This window comes from Pogoniulus pusillus, chromosome 8 (assembly GCF_015220805.1).
Source record: "Pogoniulus pusillus isolate bPogPus1 chromosome 8, bPogPus1.pri, whole genome shotgun sequence".
NCBI classification, from domain to species: Eukaryota; Metazoa; Chordata; class Aves; order Piciformes; family Lybiidae; genus Pogoniulus; species Pogoniulus pusillus.
In genome coordinates, this window is record NC_087271.1 from 25,274,372 (window position 1) to 25,292,059 (window position 17,688).

Here is a 17,688-nt window from a genome sequence, read left to right on the forward strand (position 1 = left end):
TAAGGAAAATATGACTCTTGCCTGAAGGAAGTGTCACTGCTTCCTTTGGTGAATAAGCCTGTCTGCTATGCTTAGAAAAAATCCTGGTGTAGGGAGCCGTTCTGCTGCCATGTACCACCCTGGTCACCTCCAGAGACATGCTGACATATTTCTGTCTCACCACATGATCCAGGTTTCCCACAGCAACTATCAGGCCATATACCATTTTCACCTGGATCAGCTCTTTGGCCACTTATGACTCCCTTAGCTAATATGCTGCAATGCCCAAAGCTCCAAGTGAAAATGATGTGCTCCTACCCTGCCATAGTGGCACTAACAGAGGGGCAAGCCTCAAAATAAACCAGAAATGTTTGACTGTGCATGGATTAGCAATTACTTAACATATGGGCTTGCTGTGAACGAATTGTTTGATGTTTAGGAAGGGCTTCCCGGTGTGTATTCAAATTAGCAAGCTTCTTGTGCAACCATAAAAAGCCCCAAACATCACCAACATTAGTTCTATGTCCCTGAAAGACACTCCAATCTGTAGCCATGCCCATCAAAGGCTTTCTGTCGTCTGCTTTTGCGTGAAAGGTGTTCTGATAGCACTATCTTGTGGACAATGCAGGAAATTCCTACTGAATGAACGAATTTTAATGTAAATGACAGAATTTCCTGAAGAATTCCACAGTAAGTTATAGGCACCTTTGGGTGGCTAATGTTAAGCAGGCATATTTAACTGTTTGCTGTGGCTCCTATCTATGCAAAGAACACCGTGGCCTTAAGCAATACAGCACCCTTTAGCCCTGTACAGTGGCAGGACACCTGCATTGCTTCCAGGCCTGGCCATGAAAGGGACACTGTAACAGCACACAGGGACAGAGCAGATGGGATTCTGCTTCTACCTATAAACAGGTAGCTCCGGTAGCAGCAGCAGGGTGGGTCTGAGCACTGCTAAGCTTGCAGGCAGTGACTGCCCCATTCCTAACCACATTTCATCTCTGAATAGCTCGGTACAGGTGTCTTAGCAGCTTTGGGGTGCTCCACCAGAGAACAGTGGCGGAGGTGAATGCTCTCTGGGTCGAACATGTCCCAGCCATTCACTACCCAAAGGAAGCCACTTCTCTAAAATCGCTTTCATGGTCCTGTACAATTTACTCCAGATTCTTACCCAATAGCTTTTGCAGTAGCTGCTTGCTGAATGTACATCAGCACAGGTTCCCATGCAAAGTGCAGCTGGCTCTGCATGAGAAAAGTGAGAACAACGCTTTGAAACGCTTCTAAGTTGTTAGAAGGGAGGAGAGGTGATGTTACACTGTTGGTACGAAAGAGGATACCGTTTTTTTTTCAGGACACAGCCTTAGGGAAGCCTTGTGGCCACAGATATCTAGTATTCTGCAAGGACCTGTGTGTGTAACGCCCACACGTCCCTGTGGCCTGCTCTGCTAAGTGGGGGCGGGGAAACAGCCAGGGCTGGGACTGTTCTTCACCGAGCAGCCCTCTGCGGGTCTCTGCAGGCCTGCACACCAGCGAGGGTCCTCTGCGTCTCCTCCCCTTAGAGTCATGGCCATGGCAATGCCCTGCAGAAAGAGGTGAGTGACCTTGGAATAAACACATGGGCTGCTGTGTGCGCGGACACCACGGCCAGCTCACAGACCTTGAGTGGTCTCTTGGCAGAAGGTAAACACTTTCTGCCTGGGTTGCCTTCAGCAGAGCTGGCTGGACATTGGGCCAGGATGGCCTTCAGCAGCTCGATAGCTGGAGAAGAGAGAAGACGCAGTCAGCTCGGGACTTCGCATATTGGGAGAGTCCATGGAGGTCAGGGCAGCTACATCCCTGGTCACCAGACGCACAAGGGCAGCTATCAGCGCACTTAGCTCTATTTTTCACCAGCGGAAAGATAGCTTCACCGAAGTGAAGCCTCAAAAAATTCATCGACACTCGTACTTGTTCCTCTCCACGGAAATCTTTAGTAAAAGGCGAAAGATTTATACGATCTGAAGAGAAACCAGAGTATATCCCAAACCTCCGCCCCGGCGCACCGCCCGTCCGCCGCAAGCCCCGCAGGTCAGGGCGACAAATGTAGCCCATCCCCCTGCTGCCGACCCCGCGGTCCCCGGTCTGGCCGTCTCCATTGGAGACTCACAGGTCGTTGAATTCGGAGTGGGACGGAGACGATCCCCGGTGGAGGACCTCGTCGAGCGCAGCGGGGTAGCCGCGATGCACCCTGGGTATGCAAAACAGCCGCATGCTTCTAATACATATGCTAATGAGGCGACGGTGCGGGCCGCCTGTGGCCGCAGGGGCGCGGCCGGGAGTGCGGGGGGCGCTGCTGGCCCGGGAACAGCTCCCGCGGCTGCGCAGGTTCGCTGTTCCCGCTGTTACCCGACGGAAACTGTTGGAGTAAATGCCTAGGTTTAAAGTTAAATGCATTGTTCTTCTAAGGAGAACCACTGATGGGGCTTTATGGTGTAAAGCTGGTTACTCTGAACAGACCGTGCACGCCTTGCTAACAACTATACTCTTGAAGGGTAGCCCCCCAGATTGACGATGCCTAGCCTGTGCTGGAAGTTCTCATCAAAGTGAAAAAAAAAAATCCAAAACCTCAAGAGATGGTAGGAAGGCACCTCTGGACCTGCTGGAGACGGTCCAGAGAAGGGCTGCAAAAATGGAGCACTGCTGCTAAGCAGGCTGGGGATAGAGTGGCTGGAGGGCAGCCAGGAAGAAAGGGACCTGGGGACACTGGTAGATAGTAGGCTGAACATGAGCCAGCAGTGTGCCTGGGTGGCTAAGAGAGCCAATGGCATCCTGGCCTGGATCAGGAACAGTGTGGCCAGTAGGACAAGGGAGGTTATTCTTCCCCTGTACTCAACACTTGTCAGGCCACACCTTGAATCCTGTGTCCAGTTCTGGAGTCCTCAATTCAAGAGAGATCTTGAGGTGCTGGAAGGTGTCCAGAGAAGAGCAACAAAGCTGGTGAGAGGCCTGGAACACAAACCCTATGAGAAGAGGCTGAAGGAGCTGGGGGTGCGCAGTCTGGAGAAGAGGAGGCTCAGGGGTGACCTCATTGCTGTCTACAACTACCTGAAGGGAGGCTGTAGCCAGCTGGGGTTGGTCTCTTCTGCCAGGCAGACAGCAACAGAACAAGGGGACACTGTCTCAAGCTGTGCTAGGGGAGGCTGGATGCTACGGGGAAGTTCTTCACAGAGAGAGTGATTTGCCATTGGAATGGTCTGACCAGGGAGCTGGTGGAGTTGCTGTCCCTGGAGGTGTTAAAAAAAATACTGGATGAGGCACTTAGTGCCATGGTGTAGTTGATTGGTTAGGGCTGGGTGATAGGTTGGACTGAATGATCTTGGAGGTCTTTTCCAACCGGGTTGCTTCTATGATTCCATGACAGGCTATGAGAGCTCATAGAGTGTCAGGGTCTGGAAGGGATCTTGGAAACTCATCCCGTTCGACCCCTCTGCCAGAGCAGGATCTGCTGTACCAGATCACACATGAACGTGTCCAGGTGGGTTCTGAAAATCTCCAGCGAGGGAGACTCCACAACTCCCCTGGGCAGCCTGTTCCTGTCACACTCACAGTGAAAAAAAGTTTAAATGAAGAGTTGTGGTTGTTCAATGTGAAGAAAATAAAGCTCCAGGGAGACCTGATAGCAGCATTTTGGTATCTGAAGGGGACCAACAGGAAGACTGGGGAGGGCCTGTTTAGAAGGCAATGATTATAAATAGGATGAGGAGCAATGGCTGTAAAACAGAGCAAGGTAGATTTAGGCAATGGCTGTAAAACAGAGCAAGGTAGATTTAGGTTAGATATGAGGAGGAATTTCTTCACAATGACGGTAGAAAAATACTAGAATGGGTTGCCCAGAGATGTGGTGGAGGCTCCATCTCTGAAGACATTCAAACTTAAACTTGATGGGGCTCTGAGCTAGTTAAAGCCACCGCCTGCTCATTGAAGGGGGATTGGACAAGATGACCTTTCATGGGTCTCTTCCAACCCAATGCATTCTATGATTCTATGACACTGAGACCTGAAGAAACAAGAACGTCTTGTCAACAGAAGAAACTGTGTAACTTATGTTCGCAATGAGTAAATTTTGCTCATTAACATATCATTAGACCCTTAACACAAACAACACTGGATGAGAAGCCCCTTGCCTCTAAGACCACTACTGTCAGACTATGCACTATTCTGTAGATACTGTTGTTTCAGTTGAAGGTTAAGAAGCTGTAAATCGAATGGGTAAGTTGGTGACGCAGAACTTACATGTAACACAAGGGAAGTTTTGAGAACGTGTACCCGCTCTGCACGGGAGGTCCTTTCACGCACACCTGCAACGCTCCAGCTACTAATTTACCGATCTGTTTTTCACAAGGCAAAGGATAGCTTCACCGAAGTGAAGCCTCAAAAAATTTATCGACACTCGTACTTGTTCCTCTCCACGGAAATCTTTAGTAAAAGGCGAAAGATTTATGCGATCTGAAGAGAAACCAGAGTATGACTTTTCCCTTCTAGCGCAACGTACCCACGCCCATCTGTCGCCTCAAAGGATACGGCGAGCTCCTCCGACCGCTGTCGTCCCCCTTGGTCTGACGCAGGCTCACTGCAGCTACCGACACTTGGATCGGCTTCAGCCTGCCGGTCTCGCTGGCTCGGGGCGGCTTTGCCCAGCGGGCCCGGCCCGGCGCTGCCCCGCACTGCACCCTGGGTGTATGCTAACCACAGCCGTGCTGAGGCGGGGCATGCTAATGATGGCAGAGGAAGGCAGCGTGGGCTTGGGCCTGGAGGGGCGGCGAAAGCAGGGGAAGACTCCGCCGCCGTGTCTGGGTTGGGTCGAGTCGGGGGCTGGATCGTGCTTGGGGGCCGATTGCGCAACGGCTAAAGATCGTCTCGGAGGAGGAGCATCGTACCCCCCTACGCCTCATTCATCGCCGCCGATCAGGCATGGCAGAAGGGGAGAAAGCGGCCAGCTCCGCGCACGATACTAAGCCTCGGCGTTCTAACGACTGGGCTCAGGCAGGAGCCCAGACCAGCCGCTCCGGTAGGGCTTAAGTGTTGGGGACAGCGCTCAGGCGGCGGTTTGGCCGCGCCCGGGTCAAGTCCGCAGCCCAGTGCCGGAGCCTGCATCCAACTGCACCATCCAGACTCGAAGGGTTACTCGAACCCCGCCCGACCGCCCACCGGGCGAGACTGAGGTGGCCCTCCCCAGCGGGCGTAGCGGCGGTGTGGAACAGCCCGAGGCGGGGCCAGCAGCGCCGGCTGACGCTGCAACACAACCCTTCGGAGGCCTGGAAAGCACTCACATACTCCCTCAGTCCGCACCGTTAGGAGTCGCCCGTATCTCACCAGCTAGTACTAAGGGCAGCTTTGATACCCACTGCCCTCCTCACTCTGCTTTTGACCAGGAAAAATGGTAGCCCCACCTACGTGGAGCCTCAAAAAATTAATGATTACAGTATCACAGTATCACAGTATCACCAAGGTTGGAAGAGACCTCACAGATCATCAAGTCCAACCCTTTACCACAGTGCCCAAGGCTAGACCATGGCACCAAGTGCCACATCCAACCTTGCCTTGAACTGCCCCAGGGACGACGACTCCACCACCTCCCCAGGCAGCCCATTCCAGTGCCTAATGACTCTCTCAGTGAAGAACTTTCTCCTCACCTCGAGCCGAAATTTCCCCTGGCGCAGCCTGAGGCTGTGTCCTCTTGTTCTGGAGCTGGCCACCTGAGAGAAGAGAGCAACCTCCTCCTGGCCACAACCACCCCTCAGGTAGTTGTAGACAGCAATAAGGTCACCCCTGAGCCTCCTCTTCTCCAGGCTAAACAACCCCAGCTCCCTAAGCCTCTCCTCGTAGGGCTTGTGCTCAAGGCCTCTCACCAGCCTCGTCGCCCTTCTCTGGACACGCTCAAGCATCTCAGTGTCCTTCCTAAACTGGGGGGCCCAGAACTGAACGCAGTACTCGAGGTGTGGTCTGACCAGTGCAGAGTACAGGGGCAGAATGACCTCCCTGCTCCTGCTGACCACACCACTCCTGATACAAGCCAGGATGCCACTGGCTCTCTTGGCCACCTGGGCACACTGCTGGCTCATGTTCAGGCGGGTATCAATCAGTACCCCCAGATCCCTCTCTGTCTGGCTGCTCTCCAGCCACTCCGACCCCAGCCTGTATCTCTGCATGGGGTTGTTGTGGCCAAAGTGCAGCACCCTGCACTTTGAGCTATTGAACCCCATCCCATTGGCCTCTGCCCATCTGTGCAGGCGGTCAAGGTCCCGCTGCAGAGCCCTTCTGCCCTCCAGCTCAGTCACATCTGCCCCCAGCTTAGTGTCATCTGCAAACTTGCTGATGACTGACTCGATGCCCTCATCCAGATCATCTATGAAGATGTTAAAGAGGATGGGGCCCAGCACTGATCCCTGAGGGACACCACTAGTGACTGGCCGCCAGCTGGATGTGGCACCATTCACCACCACTCTCTGGGTCCGGCCCTCCAGCCAGTTCCTAACCCAGCACAGAGTGTTACCATCCAAGCCGCGGGTTGACAGCTTAGCCAGCAGTTTGCTGTGGGGGACAGTGTCAAAGGCCTTGCTGAAGTCCAGATAGACCACATCCACAGGCCTCCCCACATCCACCAAGCGGGTCACCTGATCATAGAAGGAGATCAGGTTAGAAAGGCAGGATCTGCCCTTCCTAAACCCATGCTGGCTGGACCTGAGATCTTTGCCATCCCTCAGGTGCGCAGTTATTGGCCCCAAGAGAACCTGCTCCATCAGTTTCCCTGGCACTGAGGTCAGGCTGACGGGTCTGTAGTTCCCAGGTTCCTCCATCCGACCCTTTTTGTGGATGGGGACCACGTTGGCCATTTTCCAGTCTCCTGGGACCTCTCCGGTGAGCCAGGACTGCTGGAAAATGATGGAGAGTGGCTTGGCCAGCTCAGCTGCCAGCTCTCTCAGCACCCTGGGATGGATCCCATCTGGTCCCATGGACTTGTGGGTGTCCAGATGGCTCAGCAGGTCCTGAACTAATTCCTCATGAATTTCCAGGGGAACACACTGCTCCCCGACCCCATCCCCCAGTTTAAGAGGCCATTTGCCTCCTCCTCCTCTCTCCTTACTGTTGAAAACTGAGGCAAAGAAGGCCTTCTGTTGTTTCTCTCCACGGAAATCTTTAGTAAAAGGCGAAAGATTTATACGCTTTGAAGAGAAACCAAAGTATACCACTAGCGTCCGCCCGCAAAAAGACCGACCCCGGGCTGTCGCTCCATAGCACATGGCGACCCTCACTCCACCGCCCGCCCGCTCCTTGCCGCCTTTGTCTGCCTCGGCCCCGTTTCCCTGGCGGTACACGCGGGTCAACGGCCCCGCGGGAGCGGCGAACATCATTACCGGGGGCTGCTTCACGGTGCAGCGCTAATTATGTAAATGAGATGAATGTTAATGATCACATGCTAATGAACGGCCCACGGCCCGGCCCACCAAGAGCCATCCAACTGATCACAGCCAGAGGCTTCCCTAAAACCTCGACCACCCCCCAGGATAATTAAGTGAATCCTACCTTCGTACTGGAACTCCAGGTGAGCTGAGCCCAGCATGCTCCACTAGGACAGAGGGTGCTTCTCACACCACAGGGAGCACAAGGGTGGAATGTCAGGGACAGTCTTCACACTAAAAGTTGTCTTTTTCTTAGCATAGTGCAGCTTCCAATAACGCAGAGACCAGCACAGATCCTGCCAGAGCAGGAAGGATCAGTCTTTTAGTGTCAGTGCTCTTTAGTGTCCCCCAACATGGCCTGCTGCTCACCTGCATGACCCTCAGTGTCTGCAGGGCCAGCTTTACAGTAGTGCTGCAATGACACCTTTGTAGACTTGGTTCTGGTACTTGGGGTTCCTGCAGCTCAGGGGGTCCAGTAGAACCTTCACATCTTCTTGTTCCTCTGTTGACTTCGAAACGACCGGGAACTTGATGAGAGATTGCATTTCTGTGCACAGAAAGAGATGCCAAGTTGTGTGCCTGGGTGAGTTGGGGGTCACTCATCTCATCTGTTTCAACCTGGAGTAAACCCAGCACTACAGCCCACTCAAAATCTGTCTTGAAGAGCAGAAGCCACTTTTTTTTTTTTTTTTTTTTGTGCTAGTCAGAAGCCACCCCACCAACTGGGAAAACAGTTGGCAGAATTCTCAGATGGAGTAGGTGGTGAAGGCACTTCTGTGGACATTTACACAAGCAGAAAGCCTGCCACTGTGATGTCAACACTGCTGCTAAGGATTCTGCTGCTTCATCTCTGTTGGAGGAAAGCAGGTATCACCCCATAAACTCTGACAATATCATCTGAAGTACAGAACAACTAATGAGGTTTGACTTCCACTGCCCAAGAGGAAAAAAGAAAAAGACTCAAGTGGTCTTTCTAAAAAGACACAAGCTCCAAACGCCTTCCACCCCAACAGAGGAAGGCTGGGAAAGTTTGCAGTAGGTCAGTGCTGCAGGTAAGAATGAAAACTGTTTTGTGGTTTAACTGGAGCAGTTGCAGTCAGCAGGACAGCAACATCACATCAAAAGGAATGACTGTAAAGAAAGTGAGCTCATTAAAAACTCAGAAGGGGGCTGAAACGCAACTGCTCAACAGTACTGAGGACTGTGAACTCCTTTCAGCCGGGGTAGCTGCAGCGTTCTGCCATCCAGCAGGTGGAGGGAAGGGAGCAGCTCAATGCAGCAAGTAGCACCGGGGGCCAGAGGTCAGGAAGAACATCCTTGCCTGAACTAGCAAAAGCCACAGATGCACATGCCACCGTAGCTTTCACAAATGAGCTCCTTATGCTTCCTGCCAGCATCAGTACTGAGCTGCAGCAGCTTTACAGACTCTCTTTTGTCCTCTGCTTTCAGGTGGTTCAGTCCCAGTATTTCCAGAAGCATGATACCTCCAATCTCCAAAAATTCAGTATGGTATCTGTGCCTGCGAGGACAGGGAGAACAAGGCCAGAAGTGTCACCTGCCTCTGAGCCCATCTTATGTCACCATGCTGTGCCTCTGGGAACCATCAATTCCTGGCTCACTGCAGTGGGTGCCTTGTGCCTGGGCAGTGAACACATAGAGGCTCAGCCTCAGTGCAGAGGCAGATGCCCACCTGTACTGTGCTTTGCAGCCAGCAGGTCATCAGTTCCCGTTTTCTCATTTTAGATATCAAGCCATAGGCACAGAAAGCACCATCTCTGCACTCAGGCTCTCACCACACATCCTGCCAGCACTCCAATGGCTCTGGAGACATGCATAGGCAGTGGATTTGGTTTTGAGGCCTTACAGAGGCCTACCTTGCCTGAAATGCTTGCACAGCCCTCCCAAAAGACAGACAAGGGCTTATTTTTTTCCCATCTGCTCATCCATTTGCCTTCTCTCACACAAAGACATTACATACTCACCCATTTGCAGCAGACGAGAAGATACCGATGGACTTGAATAGCTTGTTAAGGCATGTACTCTACATGGAGCTGTTTGACAAGACTAAGGAGATATTTACAGACCATAGTGTTGTCTCCCAGCCTTCCTTTGACAATGTGGAGGCCTGAACTGGGTACTTTTTCTTCAGGAGAGCATGGACATTCCCCTTACAGGCAGGCAGAGGCAGTATGCTCATCCCAGTATGAGATAAAACATTAATTCCAGGTTCCTGAGAGACAGGTTACATGTTTTCCCCTTCAGTTCTGTCTTTAGATAACCAGTTGCTTTTTTAATCCATTGCTGGATATGGATCTCTCCATACAGAAACTTGTCCTTTCAACAGAATTTCAGTAGAGAACATTCCCCTTCTTTCCATCCCGTTAGCACACACCACCTGCAGCTGTCCAAGGAAACAGATATGTCATTCTGAGCTATGCTGTTAGATGAGACAGAAACAAGCTGGTACCCTGGGAGGACTCCAGCTTTGCTCCTGCCTTGCCATCACTGCTTTCTATGAAGTTGTCCAGGATGTGTCTTCAAGCAACTTGGTGGGCACTATCCCATTCCTGCAAGAAAATCACGAGCTTCCTGATGGCTTCCTGCTCTGTCATGATCTCTTCTGCCTAGAGAAAAGTGAGAAAGAAGATAAAAAAGGGATTTTCATATAAGAAAAAGTTTGAATTAAGGAATTACTACCAGAATCATATTTAAAATCTCTGGCAAATAATATTAAAGCACTTACTAGTCATGAATTTAATATAATATTCCTTTATAGTAATTTCATAGATAGGAAAACAGATGCAAAAGAAGAGTTCTGGTATGACTGAGGCTGCACAATGAATCTGCAGTAGACTTGAGATTATTTTCCATGGCAGGTGGCTGCACCACAGGAGCTCTCTGCTCTGTTAATAAAGTCATTTTGATTTTACCCATTAGCCCAGCCGTGGTTTCTCACTGGCCTCATGATATGAACACTGCATCTCATATCTGACCTGCCAGAGAATAAATAGGGTGAAATGAGAGCACAAATAGGTATGTATTTATGGGGAGTGACAAGGTCAAGGGGGTGGTAAATGCCTGTTTGCGCAGCAAGCCCTTGCTCATATGATGAACTGGGCCTGGCCTTGGCAATAGGAGAGTGCCTTGGGACTCTTTGGCATGACTGACATTTCCTGGCTTTTTTTTTTCCTATCTAGTTTCTTCAACATGTTTTAAAATAATCTGAGAACCTGAAGTGGTAATAACTATAGGCAAAAAGACAGAAGCTCCAGAAAGATGCCATGTCTGTGTTTCTTTCCATCCCTTCACACAGGTGTGTGCAATCCTTATTTTGCTAAATTCCTCTGGCACACTATTGGCTCAGTGTGATATCCCCTATTACATCTTGAAAAATGTGAAGAGGGAATGAAATGCCAGAGGATTAAGCTCTCTGCTCATTCTTGTGGGTGAGAATTGCACTGACATGAATGTTTGGCTTTAAGACATCGACCAACATCAAGAAGCCTCACAATTAGACATCAGTATCTGTGTATATACATTGAAAGAGGGACAAGGTCACACACTGCTACATTAACACAGGTGCACTGTCCTCCATCTAGCTATATCAACATGCCTGAGGATAACAAAAGAGTTCACACCATGTCTAATAACAGTTGTCGGACTTACTACCTACAAAAAGCATCATATTATGTTTTATTTAAAGGGGAATTAAGAGGAAAAAAAGTTTAAATTACATAAAAACTTCAGGTTTCAGAGTAAGAAGTTTCAGTGAATGTAATAGAAGTTGCCAAGATCACCAATTTCTTATCTACAAAGTTCTTAAGCCTTTTATCCTAGAATCTGGACCAAAATTCCAAATTGGTTACAGAACATCCCCAAGGTACCTGCTCAAAAGGAACTTTCTATTGCTATTATATGAAGCAGATTGAAAACAATGACCAAGAGATGAATGTGCACGTCAGTGCCAGAAACCAAATAAACAAAGTGTTCAAAAAACTGTCTAAGAAACAATGTTTGAGAATTAAGATGAGAGGAAATTTAAATTGGGAGTTAATGGTCCATGCTCTGCAAGAAGCCTATGTCCTTGGCAGGGCATTTTCAGGATCTCCTCTGAGGGGAAGCAGGTTTAAAATAAATCGATTTTCCCCAAATAGTTGTGATTGAAAATGTTATTAGCCATAACAAATGTTAGTGCTGACAGCAGAATGGCCTGTTAGGGGCCTCTGGTGAAACAGTCAAGTGAAAGTCATATTTCACATTATTGCAAGCATTTTCCTGTGATTTACAGAATATTTGTGAAACATTACGTGCAAGACATATGATTGATATCAAGAGAACAGCTACTGTGTGGGGGAATCTGTATTTCACAGAGACTCTTTGCATGAAATTTACAGTCCCATAAAGTGCTCCCGTGTCCTCAACAGAGATCTAGTTAACAGAACTTTACAGTCTGAAACATCCCAAAATTGATTCTAAATTAATGCTTCCATATTTATGTTTAAGATGCTCATAGTGTAACACTGCCCTATATTTATTATGAAGCTGCAGTAACCCCCCTACTATTCAGAAATACCAACAACAGCTTCTAGACATGAAGATTTTAGTGATACAAAGGACTTGCCTATGAATCAATGAAAAAAAAAATCAAACAATGATCACATGAGGCTTCAGAGGATACAGTGGTGTCTGTCCCTGCCTGCTGTAGTAACAGCATCTGCTGACAGAGCAGTGTTTAAGTCGACACTGCAAGCTTTCCTGAAAATGTACATGAATATTTTTACCGTGACCAGCTTATATACAGGAACACACAGATACAGGGAAGTTAAACGACTTGCCTGAGTTGTTTGTCAGTGCTAGCATCAGCATATAACTCCTATTTGTTGGCTTCAAATTCTGCTCTCCACAGTGCTGGCCTGCTGCCTCTGTCTATTGCATCTAATAATCAAAACAAAGCTGGGTCAGGGCAGTGTTTTATTCCTGCCAAGAATAACACAAGTGATTTAGGAACTGGCTCTGGCAATTCAGCAGTTCTTTACAATCAGAGTTCAGCTAAATCATCAGACTGAGATCAAAAGGCAGACTGGTGCTGTGTCAGCCTCAGTCCATGTGAGGTGCCAGGAACTGATAGCCTTGGACTCATGGAAGGACAAGCAGTGGTGATTTGTCATTACCTTTGTATCTTGCAACATCAAGGTTGTGCCCAGCCTCAAGCAAAACCTAAAGCTTCTGTTTCAGTAGGTTTCACCTTCTCCTGACATACTTCCAAGTCATCCACAAACCTCCTCACACACAGTTTATGTCCCTCTGTGTACCCCAACAGCTTATACTCAGCCCCTGTCAACCCACAGACTCATTTGTCCCTCTCTCACCTACATATCCTGCCTTCCAGCTCCACTGTTAAGCGTGGCCAAAACTCCAAACCTAGCACTGAGCCTGTTCCTGCTCCCATTCCTGCAATTTTGCCCCTCAAGGGGGCAAAATTACCCACTCTAGGTTCAACCGCCCTACTGGGCATGAGCCAATCCAACAGCATGTCCTGGGTTCCCCAACACTCCAAACACACCCCAGGCCTTACCCAGCGCCTGGCTCCATCCCCCGTGTTTACCCTCCTGACTCAAACGCCCAGCTCCGGTTCAACACGCCATCCTGTCTCCCAGCCCCCCTCGGTCCAGCAGCTACGATTCACTTCACTTCACTGCACTTCACTTCACTTCACCGCACTTCATTTCGCCCCGGCCCGGCCCTACGGCCGCCCCAGCCGCAGCGCCCGCCTCTGCCCCTCGCTCCCTCTCACCTTCCCCAGGGGCGGCTGGCCCTCCCGATAACTGGCACCAGAGGTGAGCCAATGGCGGCCAGGGTTCGCTCTGCCCTGCCCCGTGGGTGGGCCCGTCTCTCCGCCGGCGGGCGGGCGCCCGGCCCTGCCCCGGCGCTAAGGGCGCGTTGCTAAGGAAGCGGGCGGCGGGGGAGGGCGGGGACGGAGGCGGAGGCCGAATGGGTCCTTCTGCCATTGGCTGCAGGTGAGAAAGGAGGCGGAGGTTCCGGTGGGGAGGACGGAAGCGCCGGTGGCGTGTGCGGTGTGCGGCGGCGGGCAGCGGCGATAGGCAGCGGCGATGGGGGCCCGCGGGCTGGAGGCGGCGGTGGTGGAGCTGGCGCCGGGAGAGGCTCGCGGTGCGCGGACGGAGCGGTCCAGGAAGGCACTCAGGATGGAAGGAGTGGGATGGCCTGGGGGATTCCTGAGGGTGGATGGAGACGAGCTGGACCGGGGGGGCTCCTGAAGGTGGAGAGTGAGAAGCTGCACCTGGGGTGTTTCTGAGGATGGAGCGGAAGGAACTGGACCTGGGGGCACCTGAGGGGTGACCCAGCCTCGGAGACCCGTCAGGGTGTGGGAGCAGTGAACCATGAGAACACTTGTGTCAGGTTGTTGCTGGAGGGCAGAGCAGAGGGCAGAGGATGTCTGCAGAGGGCAGAGCAGAGGGCAGAGGATGTCTCTCCTTCCCAGCTGGAAGCTGGCAGCAATCGGTGATGCCTTCCCAGGTCCTAGGAGGTGTGAGGAGGGTGTCTCTGTCCCCCATTGCGATTGCTGTGCTTTGTGTCAGTGGAGAACTTTGGGAAGCAGCAGAGATTGAAACTGCTGTCCTTTTGAGCACACCTGCATACTGAAAGCAGGACGAGGCAGCGTTCATTGCTGACTGAGCTTTTAAACTAATACCGGTTTCACCATTACTTTAAACTGTATTAACCTGGTAAGTTGCTGCAAGTTCTGATTCTGGTAGACTGAAGGACAATTGTCTTTGATTTGTTTCAGAGAGAGAGCCTACGGATGGTCAGCCTGTGGTGATCCTTCTAGGCTGGGCAGGCTGCCAGGACAAATACCTGGCCAAATATAGTGCAATCTACAGTCAGAAGGTGAGCAGCTTATATGTATTTTCCTGACACTGTCATGCAGCTCTCTGAGAAACTGCCTCTTTTCTACATGTTGGTAAAATAGTTTTAAAGCCTCTCTAAGTCTGAAGAATCCTTGTGAGAGCCTGTTCTCTTGTCACTGAAAGGTCCTTGTCCTTTGGAGCCCAGGCAACGTTATCTAAAAGCTGCTGATGTCATCTTTGCAGTTGTAGCCAAAACAAAAATACTTCCTTGAATAAACTTTTGTGAGTCACTGGAGTATTTTAAAGCTGTTCAAGTAGTGATGTTATTCAGAAATGACATGGACTTGTTAGCTTTCCAAACAGGTAAACATGCGAGGAAAGATGATGTGTTTACTGCTTGCTAACAGGCCACAGCACAAACTTGGCAAGGCTGGGCTGAGGACTGGCAGAACGTATCGATGTCTGTCATTCCTTTGGCTTTTCCTTCCTGTGGAGATGATCCAGCTAAATGTTGTGATTTTAACTAATTTTATCCTGTCTAATTTTGTACAGGAATTTTCTCCTAGCTAATTTCACACAGGAATCCCATAACAATTGTGCTTGCTCACTAGGAAGAAACTCCTTCTGCTTGAACTAGAGAGATCTGTGTGATGGTTAGTTCCCCAAGATAGGATATTTTCTTTCCTAACACTACATTTTACTGGAATGACCCCAGTGTATGGTATGGGGACCTGGTGAAACATGAGATTTTTTATTGTCAGCTTACAAGGACCTTGCTTCCACTATAGGTGCAAAGTTTGTACTTTAAGACATTTATTGTTAATATGTAATCTGGAGCAAGAGTCATGAATTGCCTTGTTGTAGTGAAGAATTAGTTGTTAATTGACTGTTGTGTTGCTGAATAGACAAGGAGCATGTTATGTGGCAACATGCCAACTTCTTTGATAATACTTTTTTCCCAGAAAGGTGTTTGGAATGAGAAAGGCTTTCTTAGCTCTCTAATGAGGTAGTGGCTGCAACAATGGCAAAACAGACTTTGTTTTAGGAACCTGATATCCTTTTCTTCCTTGTTCACTGTTTAGGGAGCTTTGGACAGGATGGCTGTCTTGGTGCCTTTGTGTTGTGCTTGTCAGGGTGTAATTCAGTGAGTTTAGGTGATAGAAAAGATCTAAAGTGTTGTAAATGTAGTTCCATTTGCTCTATGTAGAAATGTCTTCAAGACCTTGTTTCCCAATCTACACCTAAGTGTAAGGCTTTAACTGTAAGGGTGGAAACAAAAGAACTGTATTCTGAATCTTTTGAACCAGTGCTCACAGCTGGAACACTTCAGAAAGGCTTATGAAAATCATGTCAGTCTTGGAGGCAGCTGCAGACAAGTACTGACCAGGGACAGGAGGAAGCTCCTCCTTTTTCTGTTTATTTCAACTCCATGAACCAGATATGTGCCAAAGCAGGCCCTTCTTACCAAAATGACTTAAGGTTTATGATTGAGGAGATGATTTTGTCTTCTGCTTGAAGACTAACAGCCACCATAGCCTGGGGGGAAGTGTCTCCAGGGGCTGTGCCAGTTAGCACAGGATTTGAGAGGATCTCATGTATTATATCAAATACAGACCTTTGCCACTGCAGAAACCTTTTCTTGATACCATGTGCTGTTATGATTGCTATCATCCTATTCATATTGGTGCCTTGCTACTGACACTAAAGGCTTTCTTCTGGTCCTTTGGTTTCTTTTGGAAAGCTGTCCCAAATTTTCATGTTCTTTTGTACTGATCCTACTCCTTGTACTTTACTGTACAGTCTAAATTTGTGTGTGGGTCTCTTTCTTAGGGGTGCACTGTCATCCGCTACACGGCTCCATGGAGGATGATATTCTTCTCTGAGACCTTTGGCATGAGATCCCTCCAGACCCCAGCCAGGCGACTCCTGGAGCTGCTCTTTGACTACAGTGTTGAAAACAGACCGGTTCTTTTCCATGTTTTTAGCAATGGTGGTGCCATGCTGTACCGTTATGTTGTTGAGGCGCTCCACACTCACAAGCCATTCAAGAACCTCAGAGTAGCAGGAACCATTTTTGATAGTGCACCTGGCAGAAGAAATTTGAGAGGAGGCCTTCGTGCCTTGGCAACTGTCTTGGTATCCAAGAACGTGCTGCTCAAGTATTTCCTCTTATTTGCTTTTGCTACTACAGCTGTTGTGCTGCGGATCCTGCTGTACCCACTGACCCGCTTCTTCCATGAGAGCCATTATGATGCTCTGCTGAAAGCACCCTCGTGGAGGCCTGAGCTTTATCTCTATTCCCAAGCTGATGCCATCATCAAGGCCAGTGAAGTGAAGCAGATGGCTGATGCCAGGCAGCAGCTTGGTGTCTCTGTGAAAGCTGTAGACTTCTCGGATTCAGCTCACGTCGGCCACATGCGGGCGTATCCCACCTATTACAGCAACCTCTGTGTGACTTTCCTGTCTGACTGTGTCAGGGCCTCACCTCGTTAGTAGTATAATGACCTCCAGTGTTTGCCTCTGCTTCGCTCAGCTCAGACGGGAAATGTCACCTCCTTTGCCTTTGTGGCTTTGAAGGGAGGAAAGTAGAGACTTCTCAGCTGTTGGTTTTTGGGTTTTCGTATTTTATTCCCCCCCCCACCGTCTAAAAGATTGAAAGCCTCCAGGCTTATAACAGAAAGTAGATATGGATTAATTTAAAGTACTGAAAGTGAAATCCTAGCATGATTGAAGTTGATGTGTTACAGATCAGAATTTCACAGAGTCTTATTTGTTTCTTCCTGTCTCCTATTGTTCTCTGCTTTTCTTGTTGTCTTGTTGTCTTTGATGTCCAATGTGCATGTTCTGTTGCCTTGTACAGACTTCACAATACAGCTCTTTCATCTCTTTGTTGTTTCTTTTGTCTCTGTTGTTTCTTTTATCTTGCAGTGAGCAAACAGAAGCAGCTCTGTAGGACTTTTATTTTGGTGCATCCAGCTCTCATTATAGTCCTTGCTGGGGATCAGGTCCAGAAAGCAAGTGTAAGGCCTGGAAAAGGTGTATGCAGAGTACTATGTCCTCTGGTTCTGTTAAACAGCTAGGGCAGAGCAGTCAAAGCTCTGATATTTGGTGAAGGCTGAAATATTTGTGGTAACTTTTGTGTTCTTCAACCAATAGGTTTAAGTTAACCTTGTAAAATGTCTCTTTACTTTTGTTTCTCTTCCTTCCAGTCTTTTGTGTGTTCTCCCAAGCAGTTATGCTTTCTTGGAGAACTGCTCATTTGTTACTGTGTGTCTTTGAACAGCCTGTATTGTGCATCTGGAAATGCAGGGAAATTGGCACAGCTGTCACCCGAGAGACCTCAGAAACAGAAAGGTGGAACTGCAGAGAAAAATGATGGTGTCTCTTTGGAGCTATGATTTATA

At 49.3% G+C, this 17,688-nt stretch overlaps 3 protein-coding genes and 3 non-coding genes across 8 annotated transcripts in view; 1 reads left to right on the forward strand and 5 right to left on the reverse strand.

The window, feature by feature from the left end:
• RPS8 (ribosomal protein S8) overlaps positions 1-17,688 on the reverse strand; it is a 157,865-nt gene that overhangs the window by 29,067 nt on the left and 111,110 nt on the right. The gene's annotated exons all lie outside the window — the stretch shown is intronic.
• Positions 1,882-1,996, reverse strand: LOC135177930 (U5 spliceosomal RNA). The gene has a single exon (XR_010303251.1). It is a non-coding gene; the product is annotated as a U5 spliceosomal RNA (small nuclear RNA).
• Positions 4,370-4,484, reverse strand: LOC135177950 (U5 spliceosomal RNA). Its single transcript, XR_010303271.1, has one exon. It is a non-coding gene; the product is annotated as a U5 spliceosomal RNA (small nuclear RNA).
• LOC135177931 (U5 spliceosomal RNA) lies at positions 7,098-7,203 on the reverse strand. Its single transcript, XR_010303252.1, has one exon. It is a non-coding gene; the product is annotated as a U5 spliceosomal RNA (small nuclear RNA).
• Positions 7,647-13,346, reverse strand: ARMH1 (armadillo like helical domain containing 1). The gene is given in 6 exon segments (XM_064147717.1): positions 7,647-7,965; positions 8,774-8,937; positions 9,401-9,459; positions 9,809-10,038; positions 12,250-12,353; positions 13,213-13,346. Coding segments are annotated over 4 exon segments (591 nt in total). The 5' UTR covers positions 10,031-10,038; positions 12,250-12,353; positions 13,213-13,346; the 3' UTR covers positions 7,647-7,819.
• TMEM53 (transmembrane protein 53) lies at positions 13,415-17,170 on the forward strand. 3 transcript variants are annotated; one of them, XM_064147708.1, is made up of 3 exons: positions 13,415-13,435; positions 14,224-14,324; positions 16,115-17,170. In XM_064147708.1, the coding sequence occupies exon 3, from the start codon at positions 16,151-16,153 to the stop codon at positions 16,775-16,777; it is 627 nt and encodes a 208-aa protein (XP_064003778.1). In that variant the 5' UTR covers positions 13,415-13,435; positions 14,224-14,324; positions 16,115-16,150; the 3' UTR covers positions 16,778-17,170. The 3 variants fall into 3 exon arrangements, with proteins under 3 accessions (XP_064003778.1, XP_064003776.1, XP_064003777.1); XM_064147706.1 differs by lacking the exon at positions 13,415-13,435 and adding an exon at positions 13,470-13,586; XM_064147707.1 differs by lacking the exon at positions 13,415-13,435 and adding an exon at positions 13,611-13,630.

What these genes read in the sequence shown, in the direction of transcription:
- TMEM53 (XM_064147706.1), top strand. Translation starts at nt 13,529, where the DNA reads ATGGGGGCCCGCGGGCTGGAGGCGGCGGTGGTGGAGCTGGCGCCGGGA. An exon ending in GGCGCCGGGAGAGGCTCGCG is followed by an intron (nt 13,587 to 14,223) that starts GTGCGCGGACGG and finishes GATTTGTTTCAG; the next exon opens with AGAGAGAGCCTACGGATGGT. An exon ending in GTGCAATCTACAGTCAGAAG is followed by an intron (nt 14,325 to 16,114) that starts GTGAGCAGCTTA and finishes TCTCTTTCTTAG; the next exon opens with GGGTGCACTGTCATCCGCTA.